Source organism: Tachysurus fulvidraco, chromosome 22 (genome assembly GCF_022655615.1).
Source record: "Tachysurus fulvidraco isolate hzauxx_2018 chromosome 22, HZAU_PFXX_2.0, whole genome shotgun sequence".
NCBI lineage: Eukaryota > Metazoa > Chordata > Actinopteri > Siluriformes > Bagridae > Tachysurus > Tachysurus fulvidraco.
The window spans coordinates 7,201,526-7,227,401 of record NC_062539.1 but is presented as its reverse complement, the minus strand read 5'-3'; the positions used below and the strand labels follow the sequence as shown (position 1 = coordinate 7,227,401).

Here is a 25,876-nt window from a genome sequence, read left to right as displayed (position 1 = left end):
TACACCTTTCCCTCGATTCTGCATCTTATTGTCTAAAAGGCTATTTATAAAGCTTACACCGATACACAATTACACCGTTACAACAGAGTAGATGCAAAAAGCAAATATTTAAGTATTTAATATTTATTTCCAGTAGAGGATTCTAAAAGTCCTGGACTGTGCCTTTAAAATAATGGGTAAACTTCACTTGTACAAGACACATGGTAAGGGAATTAATGCCCAAGACCAGAAATGATAAACTTTTAAATGTGGTTATCTATAAAGCAGCAATAAACCAAAACCTAGAAACAGAATAAACATCTAGAAACATCTTAGAATGAAACCAAATACTAATGCAATGTTTTAATTGAACAGATACATTTAGAACATATGGTTTTCTAACTGGATGCAAATAGGAGGGGCATTATTAATTAATTAGTTTGTTTGTTTGTTTGTTTGTTTGTTTGTTTGTTTGTTTATCATTCATTCATTTTCTACCACTTATCCAAACTACCTCGGGTCACAGGTAGTGTTGTAAAAAATCTTAGTAGAAATAATTAAACTATTATTCCTTACAATACTATAACCAAAGTAAAAATATAACCTGTGCCTATCTCAGGCGTCATCGGGCATCAAGGCAGGATACACCCTGGACGGAGTGCTGATCCATCGCAGGGCACACACACACACACACACACACAAACACACACTCTCATTCACTCACACACTCACACACTACGGACAATTTTCCAGAGATGCCAATCAACCTACCATGCATGTTTTTGGACCGGGGGAGGAAACCGGAGTACCCAGAGGAAACCCCCGAGGCACGGGGAGAACATGCAAACTACGCACACACAAGGCGGAGGCGGGAATCGAACCCCCAACCCTGTAGGTGTGAGGCAAACGTGCAAACCACTAAGCCACAGTGCCCCCCTTATTTATTTATTTATTTATTTATTTATTTATTTATTTATTTATTTATTTATTTTAAAAAAAATTTTTTTTTTAGTAGAAAGCTTGCCAAAACAATTCACAGGTCGATTTGGCCGAGACTTGCGATATCCTGTAGGGCACAAAAATTGTTTTGCAAAAGCTGGAGGTTTTTACTTTCATGCATGAGCGAGAGCTAAGATATAAAGGTTGCAGGATAAACAAAGACCTCCTTCATTAACATGGATGTGTATGTAGTGCTCACTCGTGAAGCAGTCAGTGCATCCTTAGTAAGTGCCTGGTCGGGATCATGGGGATGTAAAGTCATGCGTATGGAAATATCATAAAAGTAATAACTGTATGATATTAAAGATATTAAAAAGAAAAAAGTCTTTCATACATGTCTAGTTGAGACTAGCTGAGGATGAGGAAATGTCAAGCCAAAATTCACGGACCATGCAGAAAGTGCTGGCATTTCTACATCTGGGTTTATCCTTTCAGAATGTTCCAGTCTTTCTGATATTTACTTTAAAAAATTAAATTTCAATTAATTCAATGTTATATGTACTGTATGGATATTCTCATAAGGCAGCTTTATAGAAATTTGAAATATATATTTATCCATCTGGTTTAGATATCAATAATGATAAATATGGATGGATGGATGGATGAATGGATGGATAGATAGATAGATAGATAGATAGATAGATAGATAGATAGATAGATAGATAGATAGATAGATAGATAGATAGATAGATAGATAGATAGACAGACAGACAGACAGACAGACAGATAGATAGGTGGATTTTTGACTATGGAGCATAAACCAGGCTCCAGTTTCAAGTGAATATTATATTGCTAACAAAGCGTGACAGCATGCTCGGCTCAGTGAGCTCTAATGCAGACACTAGGCATTTATGTGTTATGAATGTGTTATAGGAAATGGTCCTGGAAGCCTGGGACTTGTCACCACTTACGTAGTAATATAGCAATGACTGTCTAGAGTGTGAGTGTGAGAGAGTTAATGCCTCCATGAATGTGTGTGTGTGTGTGTGTGTGTGTGTGTGTGTGTGTGTGTGTGTGTGTGTGTGTGTGTGTGTGTGTGTGTGTGTGTGTGTTTCACATGTTGTATGCAGTTCACCCATTCTGTATGTGTGGCAGGAAATAGGAATGTGTGAACCCTTATAAAACTTATGTGGAGTTTCTTGGAGTTTCTCTAGTTCAGATGGCAGCAGAACAAGATATGAACTAGAGTACACAAACCGAACAGCCGCTGAAATCTCATCTACAGACACTAGAGCAAGCGCACACAGGAAATTGGCTTTTGATTATTTTGTAAGGACTCCTAGACTGTCAGTATTAGTTCCTCTGTTGCACACTTGTCTATAATCCTCTTCAAGGTTTTGCATGAACGGAAGTTCTTCTACCCTTTTTTTTTAGCTCATTCTTGAATCGCAAAAGCCACATGTGGATTTATAGAGATATAATTGTAATATATTTTTGTAACTACTGGACATTACAGTATTTCTGAGCAAAGGATCTGGATGTTTACTTCATTTCTGGTTTCTGTTTGCTCATCAATTAGCTCCGCCCCAACCAAAAGCTCTGCTATATTTTTTTAACTGAAAACCAAGGACTTGTCCTAAAGTGTGAATAGGTGTGTGATGTAGGCATCCTGGGATGGATCAGCATCCCCTTCAGGGTTTATTCATGCTTTTAAAGCAGGGTTTGGGTCCACTGCAATCCTGAGGATAAATGTATGAATGAAAACTAATGAAAACCAAAGGGACGATAATTCTATTTTAAATGAGGACTTTAGAAATAGATGTCATTTCCAGTCAGAGCAGTTGGGTTTGAATATATATATGAGTACATATATATATATGTATGTATTGCTTTTTTTCTACAAGCAAGGCAATGTGTGTATTTCATTTCGCTGTTTTTTTTTCTTTTTGTATCGATGTGATTGCTTGTCGTCCGTCGAGTCGCACAGTGAAATGCGATGCAGATGTTGTGGATTGCTTTCAAACTTTAATCCCATTGACATTGCATTCACATTTAATGCTTAAAAAGCAATCCCCTGCTGAATGTTTTTCACTGAAGAGATCAAGCAATACACAAGAGTACAGCACTGGAGATTTTGCTTTTCAGTGTGACATGTTTGCGCTGCAGTGTCGACACATGTCTGGAATGAAAAGCAATTGCGTGCGTGTATTGCATTTCATCTTATTTTTCACTGATTGCTTTGTGATATCGCACGGAACCTTTTACATACTCTCAGCCTTCTGGGTAATCTGCACACTGGAGGATGCAGCACAACCAACGTTAGTTGTTTAATAAAATATTAAGAATAAAAATTCATGAAACATTTTAAAGGGAATTCTTTTCACTGGCATGTACAGTATGTGGGAAATGGAAAGAGGAATGGAAAATGCATTATTTTCAATGCAAACTCGATTCTTTGTTTTCTTTGATCCCATCCACCAGGGGGCACACTGGGTACTGCAAGGGAGGGGCCATGGGAACCTTCCTACCCTCTGTTTTCTGCACTTCTTTTGGATGCTGCTGGATTACGGAAAAGCAAGAAATATCCAGGAACCCATGCTGTTAAGATGCAGGAATCCAGCGATGCCATTCCCAAGCTGATCGGTAGACGATGTAAGGATTCACGCTCACAAAAGCAAATGAAAATCTGTTGGAAGAAGCATCTCCTTCACCACCTCCTTCACCACTTTCAACCCTTTCAACCCAGCAGCACAAATTAACGTTGCCCTCACTTGAATGGAGCAGAGAGTATGATATTGCAATGCCCACAAGCATGCAGGTAAAAGTCAGTAAGTCATGTGGGTGTTGATTGCAGAGGTAAGTGGATGTAACAGTCATGTATTTAATAGAGCATCTCACGGTAAGTCACAGAAAGCTTTTGCACTCATTCATATTTGTTAATTCAATAATTTGCTTTTTGATTTCACTAAATCCTTTCATCTCCCGTTCATTCCCACTCCAGTTTGTTATGTGGCACAAAAATTGGTTCATTCCACTGACATACAGTATAAGTTCCTCACTGTCTGAATGTCCATGTCCATCTCTATGCTCTTCATGAGGAACACAGGAATCTAGGCCAGCTCTCTCTGGAACACTGCCACGGTGACATATGCGGCCCTTCATAACTGGCCAACTGTTATCGTCAAGCTCACACTTTCTTTCTTTCCCAGAATTCCCTGCACCAAGCTTTCTGCTGATAAAAGGAACAGCAAGAAGGGGCCCACAGACCACCCAGATCTCTGTGACATCGCCTCTGCATTAAATACAACTGTGTTGGCTTTTTATTAGTAATCCAAATTCTTAAAAATGGGATGACTGTTTTTGTGTTGTTGTTTGTTTTTTTTTTGACAGACGTGCCCAGGAACTTCTCGGTGAATCTGGCAACCAAGACGAGCGTATTGCTGACGTGGGAGTTTCCGGAGAGCAGCTCCCCATACCGCTTTACTGTGAGTGTCGCCAATTTGTCAAAGGCATAGAAACTAAAGCATTTAACTTGAGAAATCTAGCAGTTTAACAGGTAATAGTATGTACTCTATGTGTATAAGGCAGCATAGAAAGGTTTATATTTATTGAGATAACCTCAAGGATGCCAGCAAAGGCAGTGTAAATGGGAACCTGTTGTTTGCTTAAGTCCACATTAGTTTCATGCAATTTTTATCTATCAAGCTTAGATTAAACGCTACAGGCTATAAAAACATTTTACGGTATGGACCATGATTATACTAGTTAAACTATATAATACTATAGTATATTAGTTTTTTAGGAAAGGTCTGGTGTGGGTACAGGCTTTCATTCTCACCAAGCAGATGCCACAGCTGAGTCTATTGAAAGCTAAGATCAACTGAGTATAGTCAGTTGGTCTGAAAACTTGCACCCACACTGGCCCTTTGTGGGTAATGCTGGACATGATGTGGATACTGGATAATGTGAATATGATTTAACGGCTTCTCAGGTGGAGTATAACCGTCAGAAGATGGAGGTGGATGCGCGATTAAGGAAGGCCGTGATCCCCAACCTGATGCCTGACACCAGCTATGATTTTAAAATTACCAGTCCTGAGGGCAACCTGGGTGGCCTGAGACACCGCATCCATGCTAAAACCTCACCTCCCATGGTCATCAACCGGCCAGAGATCGACCACAACCGTGAAACTGAGACCACCATCACCATCATACTGCCCTCACTGGACACTAGGAACAATGTTAGGTGAGTGGAGAACACACACACACACACACACACACACACACACACACACACACACACACACACACACACACACACACGAGTGCACACAAACACACTTTTTTCACATTCCTCAAACCGTTCCTGAACAGTTTTTGTTATGTTGCAGGTCATATAATCCTTCTGAAAAAGGCAACTTCTACTAGTACTTGACCTGCAACAATGTTTGTTCACATGACATGTCAGTCCAGGCAATCTTCTTCTATTGGTCCAGTTCTTATCTTCACATGCCTATTGTAGGTGCTTTCAGCAATAGAGGTCAGTCAGCATTGACCAACCCGTAGCTCTGCAGCATCAAACGCAGCAAGCTGTGATGCACAGTGTGTTCTGACACCTTCCTATCAGTCAGCATTAACATTTGTCAGCTCTATGGTCGGGTCTTCATCAACGATTATTATGGCAGGAAGGAATTAGTGTTGGGTCTGTGCTGAACTCCACAGAACAATTCGCCCTGACCCATTAGTTCCTCAGGAGCTCTCGTTTGCACAATTATAAACTGTTGTTGAAAGGACATTATTTACATTTACATTATTTACTGTCCAGTGTCACCGCAATGATGAGTTTCCTTCTGAATTCCCTTCTTCTGCTCTGACCCAGTCGTCTAACCATCACAATCCGGTCCTTGTTAAAAAAAGCTGCTTAGATCCTTACGCTAGCCCATTTTACCTTCTTTCAACACATCAACCTTGCTGCCTAATATACCCCACTCCTTGGCATATGCTACTGTAAGGATATAATTAATGTTACAGTATATTCACTTCACCTGTTAGGGTTGACACAATAAGAACAGCGGAGTTGATATTGCTTTATCACCCAACCCTAATTTCTGCAAATTGTTGTAGATTATTGGATTAAAATGTGGTACAAAAAAACTTAGTTGTATTTTAATCAGCATGAAAAGAAAAAAAAAATGAAAAAAAACAAGCACACATAGCATTAACTGCCTTTAACTTGATGACACAGCTATAATTAATAGTAGCTCATATCTGATCCTTCTAATCACTCTATCAGCTCCCAAGAATTTCACCTTGCAGTATAGAGCTCCTCCACACATACTGATTATTTTTCTGTATTGGAAAAAATCCAATAGTTAAGTTACGCAACGTAGGCTCCATCATCATCTGCTCACTTTCAAAAACCTCTCAAGAATTTCTGTTGGCATTCACAGACTATTTTATGATTTTGGAAACCTTGCCTTGAGCTTAGATGAAAACAAAGAGTTACACAGTAAGAGTAAAATGTTTTTAGAACATTTATATTAGGTTTATTATTTGCAAAGGTTCACGTATCGTGTATCCTTTTATATGTTTTATTGGAAAAAATCCAGAAATCATAATGCAAGTCCAGAGCAGGGCGAAGTTAAGCGAGATCCATTATCCTTAATCAGAAGGTAGGAAAATAAGCAAGAGTTTAAGCTTGTAGAATACAGAGTATAATTATATAATGAATGTAATTTACACAGCAATGACCTACAGATCAAATGACAGTATAATTATGGCCTGGTTTCACTTGATTTACATATAAAATTATGCATAACCGCATGTGTACAAACACGTCTCCATTACACACACTAACACACACTGTGATATTAAATCACACATCCACTTACATATATCCATCCCAACCAACCCCTCCAAACACACACACACACACACACACACACACACACACGCACGCACGCACGCACGCACGCACGCACACACACACTCACACTCACACTCACACAAACGGATTTCTTCCACTTTCTCACTATGTTAATAATTCAGACTTCCAGTCAGTTTGTATTGCTCAGTTGTCTTGTGAAGCTCCCAGTCACACTGCAAAAGAAAAAAGAAAAAAACATGCTGCACCAGCATTTCCATCTGCAACCCAAACCTCAGAGAATGGTCATCTCATACACTACACACACACACACACACACACACACACACACACACACACACACACACACACACACACACACACACACACACACCTCTCATTCTCCTCAGGCCACAGAATTGCATGGGTAAGAGTATCCCCCACAGGACTGACCGATGATAAATTGCTGTGTTGAGTGATTATTAAATTCACCTGTATGCGCCAATGGCTCATGCGTGTGCTGGTGTGGACCCTGTCATTACGATCGGCAGCTCCTCGGGGAGTTTGGTGCTGAAAACATTCATTAGCAGACTCCATTTCTCTGCTGTAAGCCTAGTTAATGAGAGGTCTGACAAGCTGCCTCACACTGCTGTCTCTCTGTACTCACAGGAATATCTATGTGGTGGTGGTTCCACTGAAAAGAGGCCGAGGAGGAAACAGGCATCTAAAGAGCCCAGATGAAATGGACTTGGAAGAGGTACGATGCATGACCACCATTACTGTCTCCCTCAGGAGAAACTACTGTATAGTTCAGTGAAAAAGTTTGCATCTCCCATAGATTTTGATTGTATGAAGCCAAAATTTCTGTACTGGATGCAAACAATATATGCTACTTGGCCATATTCTTTGTTGTTTTATTCTTAGTTAGCATACATTATATTTAATTTAATTTTGTTCAATTTTATTTAATTTAATTTTATTTTATTTTATTTTATTAGCTAGCACTTTTTAGCCCAGGTGGTTTTTCGCCAACATGGAACTTGGAAGGAACTTTAACTTGTCTGTTAAACAATATAATGAACTTATAATTTGTCCATTTCTGGGAGGCCACACTGCAACATTTATGCAACACATAATCCAACAGAAAAATAGTTTTGGAAAAAAAAGACAGAAGTCTTAGTCCCTCATTTGCAGAGGGAAGTGTATGACATCTCTCGGTTAAAACAGATATGTCCTAAAGATCTGAAGGCAAATATTTTGTGTTAAATTTTAACAGCGCTTGTCTGTGGAATTATTGAATGAACAACCAGTATGCTTTGTATAAAAAAGTTTTCTAGTTTGTACTGAACTTACATTATTATGCAAAGTCTGGATTGCTATAAAAATGTATTAAGCCAGCAGCCTGTAGCTTCAGGGCAAATGCCAGCGAATAAAATCTGTCGGCTTGCCTGGTGGGTAAACAGAAATCTGCCTTAGAATACTGTCGCTAAAACATTTTTAACATTTATGCCATTATAACACCTGGAAAATTTAGCAGAACAGTATTTTGGTAGTCTTGATGTTCAGAACCATTTATTTTTTAAAGTTTATTCGAGAACATGCTTTTAGTTTGCATTAGAATTTATCAGATTGCTTTGTGCCTTACTGTATTGTCAATAATAGTAGTGCGACATGAGTGGCATTGGTAATGTATATTTTAGCTATTACTCTATCAACAGGTACAATACAGTTTACTATAAAAATCAGTTTAGTCTTTATGTATATGCAAATCTTGTTTTTTTTTTATGGAAATGTTATCTACACAGTAAGAGAAAAGGCTAAGTATATGGCTATGTTACTTTATTTAATCAGTTTTTGCATCGTATTAATAATCATCAGGTTCAGAATAGTTTACTTAGAACTTGTATTAAAATGTATTAAGTCAACACATTGTAGCTTCCAAACAAATGTGAAAAAAATAATGTGTCCTGGTGGGTAAACACCTCTGAATTTTTTGTACTCTCTCTGTAGATAGTGTGGCATTTGTGACTTTACAGCTTGTAAATCTTTACAGACTTTACAATTGTGGCCTGAAAATGGGGTCCTGTAGTGTTTTTCAAAATAGGATTCAAACTGACATTGTTGGACAAACAAGTTCACCTATCCAACATACTGTTGCTTCATACTCATGGAGTATTAGTATTCCACTTCATACTAGTGGAAGTTCTTTTAAAACACTGACTTCAAGTTACATCTCTGATGGAACTTGGCCTGCGGGTAAAATTCCTCCATCTGGGCAGCTGTATGTTGATGCTGAGTGATGAGGGCACTCAGCAGAGTTAAGTGTCGGACCTGCAAAAGCTGCTGCTTGGGGACTTTGAGGTGTCAATTTTCAAAGTCTGGAGTACATGATAAGTGAAGGGATTTAATGCCAAGGTGCAAACTTTAGTCTTTGTCTACATCCCAATCATACACGAAAGTTAGAGAATGATGGAAAGAAAGAGATGACTGAATGGATAAAACGAACGGTTAAAGGTCCAAGAAATCCAATAGTTACAGTCAGTGTCCATAGCATGAGTCAAAGAACAATGTCACACTAGGAATTTTCATAACCAAGGAAGATAACAAGCTGTATTCATTAAGTAATGCACAAAAACAATCAACAAGACTAGCTGAAGATTACCGGAGACGACATTTTACCAAAAGAGATTAACACAAAACAGATGTATACATTTGGGTAACAAGCCATTGTTGAGACAGAGATAGAAGCAGGACTGAAAACAAAACAATTACACATGGCAACATAAACAAAAGGACAAAGAGAATTAAACACATTTAGGACCGTAATTCTTGTCACCACAGATATAAGATTTTTTTTCTTGGGTTTTATATACAATGAGGTTAAAGTTATTTAAGCACATTATGCAGCTAAATAGGACAGTAAACACCTGACTGAACATATGACTATAATTGGCTCAAATTACAGACACTTTGGCAACATCAAATGCACTAAAGGTTGTGAGAGAAAAACGGTTCAGCTGCATTAATATAATGTTTATCCATAAATTCATCCCTCTAGTTTTTTTCCCCTTTACAGTATATTCTATATTCTATCTACTATAAACTGTTTTCAATTGAGTGTCATCTTTTAGCTGTTGAAGGACATTAGCCAGAAGCAGCACGATCCACGGCAGAGGCAAGTGGACCTTCGACGTGCCTACATCACCGCTCGATTCACTCCCTCCACCCTACCTGCGTTCTTCACGCTCGGGGACCAGCTGGACTACGGTGGCTTTGATAACCGCGCACTGGAGTCTGGCCAGGAGTACGTTTTCTTTATCCTCGCTGAACTCAACTCAACCACTGGGGTAAGAGGCTGCAGCTGAGCAAGCGAGTTTTTTGAGACCTTTATGCTAATGTGCCCTCTACATTTCTCCTTGAAATCCACCATCACTCTTGTCTTTATCTGTTACTATATTGTGTAAAATATTGCTCGCTCGCTAAATATAACTCATTTTTCTTTGGCTGAATCTCAAACAGCATTCTATTGGTCATATAGAGTGAACTATATAGTGTCTACTGTATGATTTAATACCCTATGTAGTGAGCATATTAGTATATTTAATAAGGTCCTACATTGGATGTTATCCACGTAAGCCAGTGGTTAATGCTTTATACTTTGTGTGCCAGAGAACCAACCAGACTGACTTTCTCCTGTCACCCATCCTGTTTTTTTTTTAGTGCTAAGCAGCACTGCTTTTTATGCTACTTAATAAGATCCTATGATTGGCTGTACTGCAACCCACTAGAGATGTCATCATTCATTACATTACAAATAAAGATGGCAGAAAAAAATCTTTTATATGACATATAACAATTTGCATAAAGTGTAGCTGGAAGTAGGACAGACCAATTATTCTTTTTGTTGATAAAATGAAACGTTGACAATTATACCATTGGCACATATTCAATATACAAAGTGTAGATTTAAAAGCATGAATAGTGTATAAACAAGTCTGATTCTTGAAATCAATCATTCAGCATAGACATCGTCCATTATTGCCTTACTTGCATCTAGATTTGAGTAAAGAAGATGCCAAACATAATAGTTGAGTATAAAGCTGAGATAGAGGTTTGCTTGTCCTCATGCAAAGGTTCATGCAAATAAAAAGACATTTATAGAAGTGTACACTTTGTTATATACTGTAACTGTCTAAGACCATCAGCATTTTTTCTGGTTGTTAAAACATTACCCTGATCTTTACAAACACTGCGATTAGACGCGAGTTTGCTCATACAGATACACCAAAAATGCTGTTTTGCTCTCAGTTTTGACTAAAAAAAAAAACATACTATACTGTAGGCAAACCTGATGTTTCTAGTTTCTCTGGGGGGAAAAAATCTCTAAAGAGCGCAGTAGTGATGCTCTAGAGACAGCAGTGGACTTATTCCCCCGTGTAACACTTTTGTGTTTGTGTGTTCAGAAGATGTTCGTTGCCAGCCCCTACACGGACCCGGTAATTGCACCTGACTCAGACCCCCAGCCTCTGGATGCTGGAGATGGACTCATATGGGTGGTGGGACCCGTTCTTGCTGTGGTCTTCATCATCTGCATCGTCATCGCTATCCTGCTGTACAAGAAGTGAGTGCATCAATAAAATCGGCATCAGTTGTTTGTCTACTAGTTTAAACTAAATTCCATGTAGAAGGTTTAGGAAAACTTTATTTGTTGAGTTGCTTCATTCATAAAACAAATCCTAGCACTATACCTCCAGAGACTCTGAAAAAAAACAGTGGAAAAAAATGAATTCTGGATTTTACAGTTTCTCACACCAGTTACATCACTCAAGTAACTCGAGATATACTGTATGCAGGACTGCTTTTTCCTTCCTGCCTGCACACTTTTTATTGTTGTGTGTACTTGCCAGCAATATTTTATTGTGAATTTTGTTTTGTTTTTATTTCCCAAAATACTAAAAAATACAAACTAGTAGTGACCCTGATCAGGCATAAGGATGAATGACTGCTGTATTTTTTATATTAACGATCAGTATCTCTCTGTTCTGTGAGGTTTATACCTGACTGCTCGCGTCACACCCTCATGAAAGTAAAACACGTACTATTTATTGTGTACCATTCAACATTTATCATTTTCTGTCTGTTCACTCCAGATAACGCATTTGTAATTGGTTACATTCTTTATTTACGCAGACTTCTTCAGATATTATTCGATTTCTAAATGATGGAGCTCTGAAATATATGTGAAAATGCTGTAAAATATTTTATTGGCTTGCTTTCCATTTATAGAAGATTAAGTGAATGAAAGTAGGAAAGAGAAAAATGTGGCTGGTAATAGGGCCACTATTGCACACTGCCAGTGTAATGGGAAGAATGTTAAAGCAGTGATTAAATATGTAACAGAGGGGTATTTTGGTAGTGGAGAGAATAGTATCAGAGGGGAAAAAAAGAGATTAAATGATAACAGGAGATAATGGGTATAGCTGCCAAACGATTTTTCTAGTCAGAGTGCCAAAATGCAATGCAAGTGCAAGCCTCAATGCAAAGCTTACAGTATAAAGAAGGGAACTATAACGCTAGATGGAATTGAAAGAAATCTTTATTAAGAATCCCAGCAGTCACGTTCACTCAGGGAGGATCTCTGTGTGTTTGCTTAGGTAGAGAGCAGCAGCAGAGAGAGAGAGAGAGAGAGAGAGAGAGAGAGAGAGAGAGAGAGAGAGAGAGAGATATATATATATATATAGAGAGAGAGAGAGAGAGAGAGAGAGAGAGAGAGAGAGAGAGAGAGAGAGAGAGAGAGAGAGAGAGAGAGAGAGATACAGTCTGCCAAACTGCAGTCACGTCCTGACCTTGGCTTATTAGTCCTCATTTTTGGCATGTAAATCCCTCACTGAGCCATACCACCATCACAGCCCTCCCATTAATCCAGAAGCGTTCTCATCCCCGAGGGGAAAGGAGTTAAACGCTCCCCAATGAAGCGCAATGTTATCTGGAGGAGGTGTCCTGTAGCCTGTGCATACGAATGCAAAATATTGATTTTTTTTGTCTTTTTTTTCCTTGTTCTTTCTCCTCCTATTCTGTACTCTGGCCCTTCTGAATTGTCTACCTCTCTCTCTCCTCTCTCTCTCTCTCTCTCTCTCTCTCTCTCTCTCTCTCACTCTCTCTCTCTCTTTCTTGTTTATCTCTTCCTCTTCTTCCTCTTCCTGTCTTTCCCTGACCCTGTTTCTCTCTCCCTCTCATATTTCACATGGCACTCTCTGGGGACATCAGCAAACCAGACAGGTAAGCCAGTGCTGGCCTGTAATTCCCTGTAGAACATTACAGTATTTTATTTTAAAGGGAAAAAACTCAAATAGCAAATACTGAATCCTGCTAATGAGGGAACTTTATGGCCAATAATAGCCGAATCGGCTTTCTGTTATATAATGTTTAGCAGTTTGCTGCTAGAACCCCTATTAACTGCCGGTTTAGACTTGTAGATTGGATATATTGATTTCTGTGTCCTGAGTCTAGTTAAACCTCTGAATTTGTACATGGATGGGTTTTGTTTTGTGTGTGTGTGTGTATTTGTGTATGTGTGTGGGTGGGCGTGTTTGTTTCTGCTAATTAGCAAGCGCAAAGACTCTGAGCCTGGCACCAAGTGTTTACTAAACAACGCTGAAATGATGGCTCACCACCCCACCGACCCCGTCGAGATGAGACGCATCAACTTCCAGACACCAGGCTCGTAAACACACACATACACGTATATACACACAATATCTCAAAATCTCTCTATCTCTCTCTCTCACACACTCTTTCTCTCTCTCTCTCTCTCTCTCTCTCTCTCTCTCTCTCACTCTCTCATACATGCAGGGAACATTACACCTTTGTATGCATGTATCGATGGATAAAGTATAAAGTTCTGCAGGGTCATCCTGAAGATAAAACAGGAAACAAAAACAGCACACCATCTGTGATGAACGTACAGTATAGATGGAGAGGAATGAACAGAAGAAAGAAAGAATGAAAGAAAGCTAAAGGGGAGATATAGGCTAGATAGAGAAAAATTGAACAGAGCAGAGAATCTCAGCATTTTAAATCAGAATGACCTTTAAAGTTGGCACATAAGCATTAATTGATACTCGACATAAATAGCTATTTCTGCCACGCTGTAATAAACCTCGTCCTTTGTAGGAGATAATATTCTCTGATCCACTGAGGACATGACTAACAGCTTCTTCTGTTGGGGTTTTTCCCATTTTGCAATCTTTTATTTGCAATTAAAATAATTTCAATGTTCTTCTTCTTTATTTATTTATCATTAAATTAACATAGATCGTGTTCTCAAACAGTTGTCCAAACCGATCTTTGTGTAATTAGTACAGTTATTGACATTGATCTTTGTCCTGGTAGAAAAAAGAAACAAATGCAATGTGTTCACATTGTGCGTTATGTTTTACACTCTGTGTAATGACCTGAAATGTGAAATTATGGTTGCTAAGTTACAGTTTAGGCTCAGAAGAAATTAACCCAGTCTATCTGACAGTGCTTGCGTACTGTGCGTGTTTGCGTCATGTTCACGGTTAGTGCTGTTGCATTTCATTCCATAAACGTTCAATACTATCTGCCTTTAAACATTTGTTTACGATGAATTTGATACGAATTCCCCTATTTCTTTCCCCAAAAGTCTTACATTATATTAGTGCACTTTTTTTTTTTTTTAGTTTTTTTTGGAATATTTATAATATCTGAGATTTTACTGGTCACAAGAGCAAAACGGTTACACAAACGACAGCTAGCTACTGTAGACAGACGCTTTTGTATAAAATGCAGCACAGTCTATTTATGTGAGAATGAACCTAAAACCATTGTTCTTACCACTTTGATGTGTTTTGATGTATACATGTTAAAAAATAAATGACTTTTGGTCATTTTGTGTCATCACATTTGGGGCGGGAAAATTGTATGTGTGTAGTTTTATTTGTTCAAGAACTAAGGCGATACAGTAAAGGTGATACGAGTTGAGTGCTTTCCTCTGGTGATAATTCACCGTGCCAGTAAATAACTAGAACAGTAATAAAAGGAATAATTTTTCTATTATATAACATAACAAAACATAAATATAACATAACATAATTCTTTTCAGTTGTCAGCGATAATAATAAAACTGTGAACCAATAAGACTTACTCCTTTAAACTCTAATGTATTCATAGTTTAGTGCCAGACTACACCTGCAACACGAGGACATCCTGTCTGTGAAAAGAGTAAATCACTTTATTCACACCACAGCCAAAATTCAGAATGGTGTCATATTTGCTGCAACTGGAGAAAACTCCTACTTACAGTAAAAGATTTCCCCATAAAAATGGCTTTGTTGATCATAAACAGGATTTTCCCTCCATCTTCCTTTCCCTGCTCATATTTTTTCCCCATTCTATTCCTGAAAACAAAATGTCCATTGTCTCTGGAGATGCAGACGTTTATGATTCATGACTGTGAAATCACACCTAAAGTCTAGATCCTTCCACCAGTGCCCACCCACCACACACACTTTTCACACACATAGGTACATGTAATCACCTCCACCTCGGTTGTTGCCTACGCACAGAGAAACACGCTTTCACTCACACAGACACGCTAACATGGCTCATTAGCACAGTGTACTTGTGACTAATGGCGATTTTAGCTTGTTCTGATCTTCCACTTTTACCTTTGACCCCCTGCAGGTATGATGAGTCACCCCCCCATCCCGATCGCCGAGCTGGCAGAACAAACCGAGCTCCTGAAGGCCAACGATAACCTCCGGCTCTCCCAGGAGTACGAGGTGACTGATGAGAGTGGGGGGCCTATTGAGAATAGAGAGAGAGAGAGAGAGAGAGAGAGAGAGAGAGAGAGAGAGAGAGAGAGAGAGAGATGAGAAAACGAGGTATAAAAATGAAAAAGGGGAGTGAACAGGGGTGTGATTATTCAACGGGAAAAGAGAAGAAAGTGAGGGAGTAGAAACAGAGAGGTGGGCATAAAATCCAAGGTGACCTTGGGGAAGCTCATCAGCCCATACAGTTATTCTGCTATCCAGTGAGATCCACAGGAAACAGTGCACATTATACAGCTGATAATTTATTGAGGGCTAGCTGGAAACACGTTTATTCATCAGAGAGGAAAAAGCAGCAAAAATTCACACTTCTGTAGTCTGTCTGTTCTGGGTGACTTTGGGAATATTTTTGCACTTTTGAACTTGCACTATTTCATAAAAATAAGCATGCTCTTCTTGCTCTCTTCCCCTTGCGTTGTGTTGTAGTCCATTGATCCCGGGCAGCAGTTCACGTGGGAGCATTCGAACCTGGAAGTGAACAAACCGAAGAACCGCTACGCTAACGTCATTGCCTACGATCACACCAGAGTCATCCTTGCACCAGTGAATGGTACAGCTAAAAGAGCTTTCTCTCCTCTATACACATTTTAGCACAGTAAAATATCCAATAATTGTTTTTTGTTTTTTTTTGACATGATATACGGCTAAGTACGGTGACCCATACTCAGAATTTGTTCTCTGGGCTTAACCCATCCAAAGTACACACACAGCAGTGAACACACACACACCATGAACACACACACACGGAGCAGTGGGCAGCCATTTATGCTGCGTCGCCCTGGGAGCAGTTGGGGGGGTTCGGAGCCTTTCTCAAGGGCATGTCAGTCGTGCCCGTCACGAGACTCGAACCAACAACCTTAGGGTTAGGTGTCAGACTCTCTAACCATTAGGCCATGACTTAAAAAAAAAAGTGCTTTATTGTCAGATTCGGTTTAATGTAATCTTTTAATAAGAAACATTAGATAAATCTGACTAGATTCAGCGCATCACTTCACATTTCATCTAGATGTCATTTTTTTGCAGTGTAGTACACAAAGCTGTGGTCAAAAAGTCCTTCATCAGCTGTGCAAGCAAAGTGCTTGTGAAGCTGTAGGAAAAGGAATCAAATTTTCATTCAGGTGAAATGCGATTTCTTCAGTTACTGTAGTAACCTGCAGTCTTGCTGGATTTCTCTTCATCTATCACACACAGTCTATACACACAGCTCATAAGAAAAGACATACTTTCCTAAATCTAATGGCTTTGCAGACCAATCATGGGACTTTGGAGGATGTAGTACCTATACAGTAGGTATGACCTACTTCAATTCAATTCAATTCAATTTTTAAATTAATATTAGACTTATATTTAAATGTGTTTGTATTTATCCCCAATTAACAAGCCTGTGGCGACTGAGGTGATTGTGGCAAGGAAAAACTCCCTTAGATGGAAGAAGAAGAAACCTTGAGAGGAACCAGACTCAAAAGGGAACCTCATCCTCATTTGGGTGACACTGTAGGGTGTGATTATAAATTGTTATAAACTCTTAAGAGTGTTATTATGAATAATTTCCCTTATGTAGTCATATGTACAGGAAGTACAAGTACTAGAAATCAGAGGGAAACTACGAGTCTTCGCAATGAGACAAACACAACAGGATATTTCAAGAGAAACTATAGTTTAAATAGTTTAACACTGAAGTTCTGAACACAATTATAAACACCAGTGAAAGGCTGAATGATGCAGTCACTGCTCTCGCATTAATAAATGTGGGACAGTTTTCTGAAGATGTTGGGTAATGTTTTTTATCCTTCTTGGAAGGAGACTGCAGTGTCAGTGATTTGAGAAAGCATTAAGGTTGCCTTTTCTGCCACAGGTGGGTCAAAAAAGACTTTACAGGAAAGTTTTACAGTTTTTCACTAACAAGTTGGATTGTTTGTTTTATTACGTTTAACAGAGAACAAACAGAGGATGGTGAGGGAATGCTGTTTATAACCGCTCTAATGGAAGTGACAACAGGAACTAGCTTGTTAATGGACTCTGCATAACAGTAAAATTCACAATAAATGGGTTTTAAAAATGTGATTTGTTAATCTTAATCAGTAAAATATTGTAAATGGTGGTTGTTGCAGGTTTATGAGAGGAATAAAACACTTCGGGGAATGCTGTTGTGTAAGAAAATAACATGGATAAAATAACCATTAATTATTGGCGGATTGTTTTACTATAGAAGCTCATCTCATCTGTTATTGTGGTGTAGCAATCTGTAAGAAGCAATTCATTGTGACCTTTTTTGTACCTTATATAATAGTAAATTTAGATCCAAGGTCAGGAAGCTGTGAATAGTGAACCACGAACTTTTTTTTTATTGTTTCTTTCTGGCTCCTCACAAAGCCATGTGTCTGTGCATGTACCTGGACTAATTAGTCTCTCCATAGCACAGACCCTAATTAACATTAAGCAGTATCACTAAGCTCGGGTCAGTTCCACTTCATTACTTCTTGTAAAATTTTGCAATCAGAACAGTGTGAGCTAGTGTGATGGTTGAAAGAACAAGGATGACAAATGTTCTTATACAGAGTGAATGAAGTGAGAAAATTGCATTAGTGGGAAAAATTAGGGTGTGAACATGTCTAATTATGTCAATTTATTAAAAAAAATATTTTCTTCAGCATTTCGTCTATAGCATTATACTATGCAATGAATGCATAATTTGGCTTGAGGTTTAAATAAAGGAAGTAGGAAAAAAAAATGAATGGTGTACAGCTTCTTTAAGAGGCTGCCACCTGGTGTTTATAATACAGCATTATTCATCGAGGAAACTAAATTTAATGTATGTACTTCATTTATTTATAAGAAAAATCCTCTATAAACAGCTCGAATAACAATCTTAATCATAAGTGTGTTCTCAGGGTTTTTTTTTAATTAAAGAAATGAAACTGGAAAATATTTCAACGTTTCCCTGTTACCTATAATGCCGTTTTTAATACCAGCTGAGAATGTTGCCAATAGGATTTTGTTCATGTTTTGTTTCTACCTAAAGACAGTGCAGCAGTGCTTTAGTCCTTTAGTCTGTCTGATCCCCTTACTTCCTCATCTTCACAACATACTCAGACAGATCAGCTTTCATGTAATACCCCATTGTGCTTGGTATCTCATCGATCACTAGCCGAGCCGAGTCTCTCGATCACTAACTACGCTCTAAACGTTCAGAACTAGTGGAGATCATTAATACTTGTGTTTATAATGGTTAAAACTTCTTCTCTTGCCTAACATCATTGTCATTTCTAACTAGAAGAGTGAGATAAAATAGAAAAGACAAAAAAAAACTGAAAAATTAGTATCGAAATCGCTAGGAGAATCACAAATATTTCAGTTTTAGCACATTTCAGGGTGGAGTTTTGCTTGAAGCATTGCAGTTATTGTTTGAAGCAAGTTATGGAAAAGAAGTGACCCTGCTTCACTCAGCTGCACAGTAAATTATTAGGTAATTGCAGAGCACTAATTTGTGCTTTTTGGATTTACAGATGCTAATACACATTTTATTACTGTCCTTTTTGGAATGTCATAAACATCATCCTTATTTGCATTGCTTAATGGGAAATGTTTCAGTTTTACCCCCATTACTGCAGATAGCTGCAGTATTAGTGCTTGCACATTCACTGCTCTACTACTGACCCTTCTCTAAAGCACTACCACTGAGTGTGAGTGCTGTGAAATTACATTACACAACCACTAGCTTTGAAAGTTTTGTGCATAACTTCAGAAAACAAAGGTCCATGTGCATATGCCTGATAAGAGACACTGTATTTATCTTAAACGTGCACTTTTTGTTTAGTGGTTGTCTCTCTGAATATAAACTCAGACTCAAACTGGGTTATTACAGGACTGAGTTCTCACACAGCTAATCCTGGACTCAAGCCACTTGCTTTAATGCTTAAAGATATCAAAGAGGGGGTCATTTTTAATACCAAGATTGTAACTCAGATGTTAAACCAATATAAACAAAAGTACTTTTACTTGTTGTCTGTTTCAGGCATTATAGGTAGCGATTACATCAATGCAAACTACATTGATGGCTACAGGAAGCAGAACGCGTACATCGCCACGCAAGGCCCACTGCCCGAGACGTTTGGAGACTTCTGGAGGATGGTGTGGGAGCAGAGGGCTGCATCGATAGTTATGATGACTAAACTAGAGGAGAAATCACGGGTAAGAGAATCATTTAAGTGGGTGTGCAAGTGTGAGAGATAAGGTGTGAAAAGCAACAGCTGTTTTTGTTAGCAGTGCGTTTAAACCCCTGTCATTTAGCTTCTTACTATTAGCTGTATCTTCTGTGGTAACTTATAAAAAATTCTTGCTAATACACAGCTAATAAATTTGTTTTGTTTTTGTTGATTTTTTTAACATTTCTTTGTCACATATTAAGTATATTTGTGCCCGGAGGAATTTGATCAAAGCATTAGCATTTTTATTGAGATAACATTTTAGCATATTTCTTTACACATTTTTTTTTTGTTTTTTTTTAGCCACAGTCTATATGTTCATATAATAGTATGTAGTAAAATACAAAGAGAATGAGAGAATTACTTTTTTTTGTAACCTGAGGTGCAAATTGTACTATTTTTGCTAGCATTGCCATGCTATGCTAATCAGTGTAGCCTTTGGCTTTTCAGTTCTACACCACAGTCTTACTGGAGTAAATTGCATTTTTTTTGTGCTTGACATTAAATAACTTGTATGTTAGGTTATATATTATAAGTTTATCCTTTGTTAATGTGTTTAAATTTCTTGTTAATGCTTGTATCTATGTGTTAGAATAGAATATAGGCTACTGTATGTTTGTATATTGTATATACAGTAGATGTGTCTGTGTCTCTTATTGTGTTTCAGACATGGTGTATGTTTGTGATTCATGGCTGTTGTTTGTTTTTTTGTAGATAAAGTGTGATCAGTACTGGCCCAGCAGAGGCACAGAAACGTACGGCTTGGTGCAGGTCACTCTGCTGGACACAATGGAGCTCGCCACCTTCTGCGTGCGGACCCTCTCACTGCACAAGGTGATCTTTAATATCTATTAAGGATTTAAAAAATCGATTAACCGTACATTTGAGGTAATTATAAGTAAAAAGATATTAAAAAACACAGAGACAAAATATCTGTTAGATTCCATCTTGTTTTCTTGCATGAAATCAAGCAGCCCATCAACCAATCAGTCTCCCTTTCACTTTCTCTATCTCTCCATCTTTCTCTATCTCTCTCACACATTGTCTGCTTTCAGTTCCACTAACAGGTGATATTTCTTTCTACTTTCTGCCTGTCTGAAATTCTCTGCTCGTAGCTCTTTCTCCATGACTCGCTGTCTAAATTAATCTCAGTAGTTGACATTCTCTGTGTTTCTTACTGACGCTTTCCTCCAGAGACTCAGAGACTCAGGCTCTATAATTACCTTCCTCCAGCACAGAGAGTGTATCACATATCAGGCTTCTCTCTCTCTCTCTCTCTCTCTCTCTCTCTCTCTCTCTCTCTCTCTCTCTTTCGCTCACGCTCACATTCGTGCATACACTTAAAATTTTGTGGCTGAATTAATGAAATCACCTGATTGACTATATACAAAATCCAGATTTTCATCGACAACACGTTATAGTAATAAATTCAACGTGACTGAAATTCATACCCACATTTTAGTCAAATATGTATTATGAATTTATGAAAGTCCTGTACATTTGGCTGTTAAGGCAGTTAAGCTAGATTTGTGTAACTACTGTTTCCCATTATATGTTTATTACTATGGACGGACACATATTACACCCTACTGAGGGAAATAGACATGAAATATACAGCAAAATTATTGCCTATAATTAATTTTTCCTCTGTGTTTTTGTATTTCCTTCTCTCACACTCTCAGAGTGGCTGTAATGAGAGGAGAGAGGTGAGACAGTTCCAGTTCACAGCATGGCCTGATCATGGTGTACCTGAGTATCCCACTCCATTCTTGGCTTTCCTGCGTAGAGTTAAAGCCTGTAATCCTCCAGATGCAGGACCTATCATTGTTCACTGCAGGTCAGTATGAATCACACACACACACACACACACACACACACACACACACACACACACACTCACTCACTCACTCACTCACTCACTCACTCACTCACTCACTCACTCACTCACTCACTCACTCACTCACTCACTCACTCACACACACACACACACACACACACACACACACACACACACACACACACACACACACACACACACACACACACACACACATTCATTTCACTGGGTTCGATATTATTATCTTTAGTCATGGGGCATTTAGTGATGGTGGCTCAGTAGTTATGGCTCTGGGATACTGTTTAGAAGTCTGAGTTTAAATCCTTGTTTCTGCCAACGTATCACTGTCGAGTCTCTGAGCCAGGATCTTAACCCTCAACTGTTTATCTACACTGCAAGCACAGTGCACTTTGTATAACACCGAATGAAATAAACTCGAACGTTATTAACCTCCATGTTTCTGTCATTTAGTTTTGTATGGCATTTGTTTATAGATTCAGTATAGATGAAATATATTTCTCTTGTGCAGGTATTGCTACTACAGTATCTTAATTCAGTTCATAAATATGGCAAACAATAGACTTCTATACGAGTTTCTTATAACATGGTTAAACTTTGGTAATGGGTTTAATATTATCCAAATTAACCAAATCTATCAGAAATTTGCATCACTATGTGTATAATAAAAGCATTATGTCTCTATGGTCATCAGTATCATCCACAACAGTCTATTTGTTACAAATCAATTTTGGTCAGCATCTGATTGTATTGAGATTTTTTGGTTGTTTGCCATTATTCAGCCACAGATACATGGACGGGCTTTTCCAGACTGTCTCATATATACATACAAACTGGATCTAGACTTATGTCTCTCCACTGCAGACTCCTTACCACAAAAAGCATGTTATCTTTCATCATATTTCCCATAAGTAATTTTAAGAATAGACAACCTCTAGAATTGTAATGTGGCCTCTAATGAAGATTAAATAGAAAGTAAGATGTTGATTTCTTCTCCTCTTTCTCCCGCTCTGTCTCATTCTGTTTGTCTCTATGAAATTTACAATGTGTGGTTAATTAAATCCACAGGATCATGTCTCTGGTCATGGAATGTGTCTTTGGAGACTTTATTATACATCTAACACACACACACACATACACAATGAGACATTAGAATGCTCCTGATGTGATCTCTCTCTCTCTCTCTCTCTCTCTCTCTCTCTCTCTCTCTCTCTCTCTCTCTCTCTCTCTCTCTCTCTCTCTCTCTCTCTGTCTCAGTGCGGGCGTGGGACGAACGGGCTGCTTTATTGTGATCGATGCCATGCTGGAGCGTATCCGTCCCGAGCGTACTGTTGACATCTATGGTCACGTGACGCTGATGCGCTCTCAGAGGAATTACATGGTGCAGACGGAGGATCAGTACAGCTTCATCCATGAGGCTCTGCTCGAGGCTGTCACCTGTGGCAACACCGAGGTGGCAGCACGCAGCCTCTTCTCCTACATGCAGAAACTGGAACAGGTGGAGAGCGGAGAACACGTCACAGGCAGGGCACTGGAATTTAAGGTACAGACCCCATGTCAAGATGTCAAGTCTAACTTTAACTATATATAACTCATATACATTAGAAAGAAATCTTCTTCAGGACCACAGTGTGGCACGTAACATCACAGCAGCATGGTTACACAGGACTACATATGTGCAAATACATTGAATGGGGTGGGGATTGTACGGAGATGTCTAACTGTGTGGTCTGGAGTGTATTATTTTCCTTATACCACAGCGATTTGCCAATGTTTGTGATGGTCTGAATCATGTTTAAAATAACCAGTAACTTGTTCAGGAAACAGCCGGAACTAATTTTTAAGCCAGGTTGTTAAATGCACACCTTCTGAACTTAAAGCAGTCAACTGTGCACATGTGAGAAAACCAGGACAAATTAATGTCTGTAAATGGAAGGATGTATACTATCATGCAATTGGGGTCATGTCTCATAGAAGCATTTTAAAATGCACATGTGAATAGATGGTCATACAAATGCTAGATGTTACTGTAGGCAGGGTTTGATTAGACCAAATGCAGGATAGCCAAAAAACAGATTTATTAAACAAAACAAATAAAACCAGACACAACAAAGACAAAATAAAAGACAACAAATGACAAGGATTTTACGCTGCCGTAGGTAACGCGGCACAGCTAAATACTAAAGACACTTAGACACATAAGGGATAGGTGTGTTGAAGTGGGGAGGAATAGGCAAGGGCGGGGCAGAAACATGAACAAGAAACGTAAACAAAATGCACATGGCCAAAGTGGGGATAGATCCTGACGGGAGGAAGCAGCTTTGAAGTCTGGTGGTGCTAGAATAGATGCTCAAGATCTTTCTAAGTGCTAGATTGCAGAGGGGTGAAGAGTTCCTGAAATGGGTTTGAGGGTCATTAATAATTATGGGTGCCTTACAGATGCTGTATTTGAGGTAGAAGGAGTCAGCAGGAGAGTCTGATAAAATGTATTTTCATTTATTCATACACGCTTTTACTCAAATCTTCATGTTCCTCAGAATAGTAATTGTTTTTGTAACTGAGTTTGTAATTGAGTTGCATTTGAATAAAAGTTATATTGAACTTGGATCAGACTTTTAAAAGATGACATTTGTTAATGTTGAAACCCATTTCCAAGCCTTTAAATGAATCATTTAAAAGATATCTAAAAACTGCAGTTGGCAGTTATAGTATGACTGAATCTAGCTAGTGTGTTTATTTCTGGGTCCTGCTTTTATATTTCTGGCCCAGAAATTGGGCCTGACTCCAGTGTTAACAGCTGCGTAGCACTAACTGATAGATAGATAGAAGTAATTTTAACAGAAGGAGTGGGGTTTGCTTGGGAGATTTGTTTGGGAGTAAGTCATTGATTTCCAATTTTCCCTTTAGGCAAAATAACAAACTGCATCTTTAAATTTGTAAATACTTAGTTTTAAGTCATATTAATACTAGTTAATGAGAGAGATTTTTTGAGATAGGTACTTGTTTATGCATTCTATTTTCATAATTTTACACACAAGTAGTCACAGTCTTCTCCAGCCACCTTTATTTTTCTTCTGTCTAAGCTAGTTTGCCTAACACTAAACTTATGTTTTCTTTATTTTTTCATAGCGCCTGGCGAACACTAAAGCTCACACCTCCAGGTTTGTGACGGCCAACTTGCCCTGTAACAAGTTCAAAAACAGGCTGGTGAACATCATGCCATATGAGACCACACGTGTGTGCCTGCAGCCAATCAGAGGCCTCGACGGTTCTGACTATATCAATGCCAGCTTTATTGATGGATACAGGTAAAGCATAGCGCAGCGTCAGAATACATTTTTGCTTTTTGTGAAATCCCGATTTACACTGATTGCCTATAACTATATACAAATTGTATGAGTTTCACTGTAGTTAATAAATAACATGCATTGACAATTTAATATATTTTAAGTTATTTACATTAATTTAAAGAAATATCGTTTAGTAATAAAGGGTCAATCATTTTGCTAAGCATTTATTTTGACCAATGTGTTAAATCACATTGTTTAGAGTGGTCTATCTCCTTAGGATACCAGCTCACACTCTCTCCTTTTATCCCACATCTGCTGTATTGTGAACACGTTGGCATTTACCCCAGAGTTTAATGTATTCTGATTGCGTATCTCCATGTTTTCCTCTTTCAGGCAGCAGAAGGCATACATCGCCACACAAGGTCCTTTAGCGGAGACCACAGAGGATTTCTGGAGGATGCTGTGGGAGCACAACTCCACCATCGTGGTCATGCTTACCAAACTGAGAGAAATGGGGCGGGTGGGTGACAGACCGTAACACGCCACGTCTTTTATTTAGTTAGATGCTGAAATATAATGTGCTTGATATTATACAACCAAAAAAGTAACATGCTTTAAATGTGTGCAAATTAAAAAATCTTATTGCAATGATTAATTCCTAGATTAAATCCTAGATTTAATGTTTTACTTTGAATTTTATTTGAATGTCAGAAATAAATATATCAGTTCATTTCTTTTTAAGCATGTGTGTGTGAACAGAAATGAGATTATTCTCCTTGGTTTATTTATTTAAGCTAGTTGTTTATTTCTGGATTCACATATTATATTATATTATATTATATTATATTATATTATATTATATTATATTATATTATATTATATTATATTATAGCA

The 25,876-nt window shown here is 38.3% G+C and overlaps 1 protein-coding gene across 14 annotated transcripts in view; it reads left to right on the top strand.

Annotated features, from left to right (window-relative positions):
* The window catches only part of ptprsb (protein tyrosine phosphatase receptor type Sb), a 125,326-nt gene that overhangs the window by 91,963 nt on the left and 7,487 nt on the right, over positions 1-25,876 (top strand). For 9 of the 14 annotated variants that reach the window (XM_047806212.1, XM_047806213.1, XM_047806218.1 and 6 more), the window contains 16 exons: positions 3,400-3,570; positions 4,309-4,403; positions 4,910-5,163; positions 7,450-7,537; positions 9,912-10,127; positions 11,244-11,401; positions 13,048-13,059; positions 13,388-13,500; positions 15,487-15,584; positions 16,059-16,182; positions 19,648-19,823; positions 20,552-20,671; positions 21,520-21,674; positions 22,950-23,235; positions 24,822-25,000; positions 25,376-25,502. In XM_047806212.1, the coding sequence (XP_047662168.1) occupies positions 3,400-3,570; positions 4,309-4,403; positions 4,910-5,163; positions 7,450-7,537; positions 9,912-10,127; positions 11,244-11,401; positions 13,048-13,059; positions 13,388-13,500; positions 15,487-15,584; positions 16,059-16,182; positions 19,648-19,823; positions 20,552-20,671; positions 21,520-21,674; positions 22,950-23,235; positions 24,822-25,000; positions 25,376-25,502 (2,372 nt within the window). The remainder of the gene's footprint in view (positions 1-3,399; positions 3,571-4,308; positions 4,404-4,909; positions 5,164-7,449; positions 7,538-9,911; positions 10,128-11,243; positions 11,402-13,047; positions 13,060-13,387; positions 13,501-15,486; positions 15,585-16,058; positions 16,183-19,647; positions 19,824-20,551; positions 20,672-21,519; positions 21,675-22,949; positions 23,236-24,821; positions 25,001-25,375; positions 25,503-25,876) is intronic. The other 5 variants (XM_047806224.1, XM_047806225.1, XM_047806222.1 and 2 more) reach the window with 3 other exon arrangements.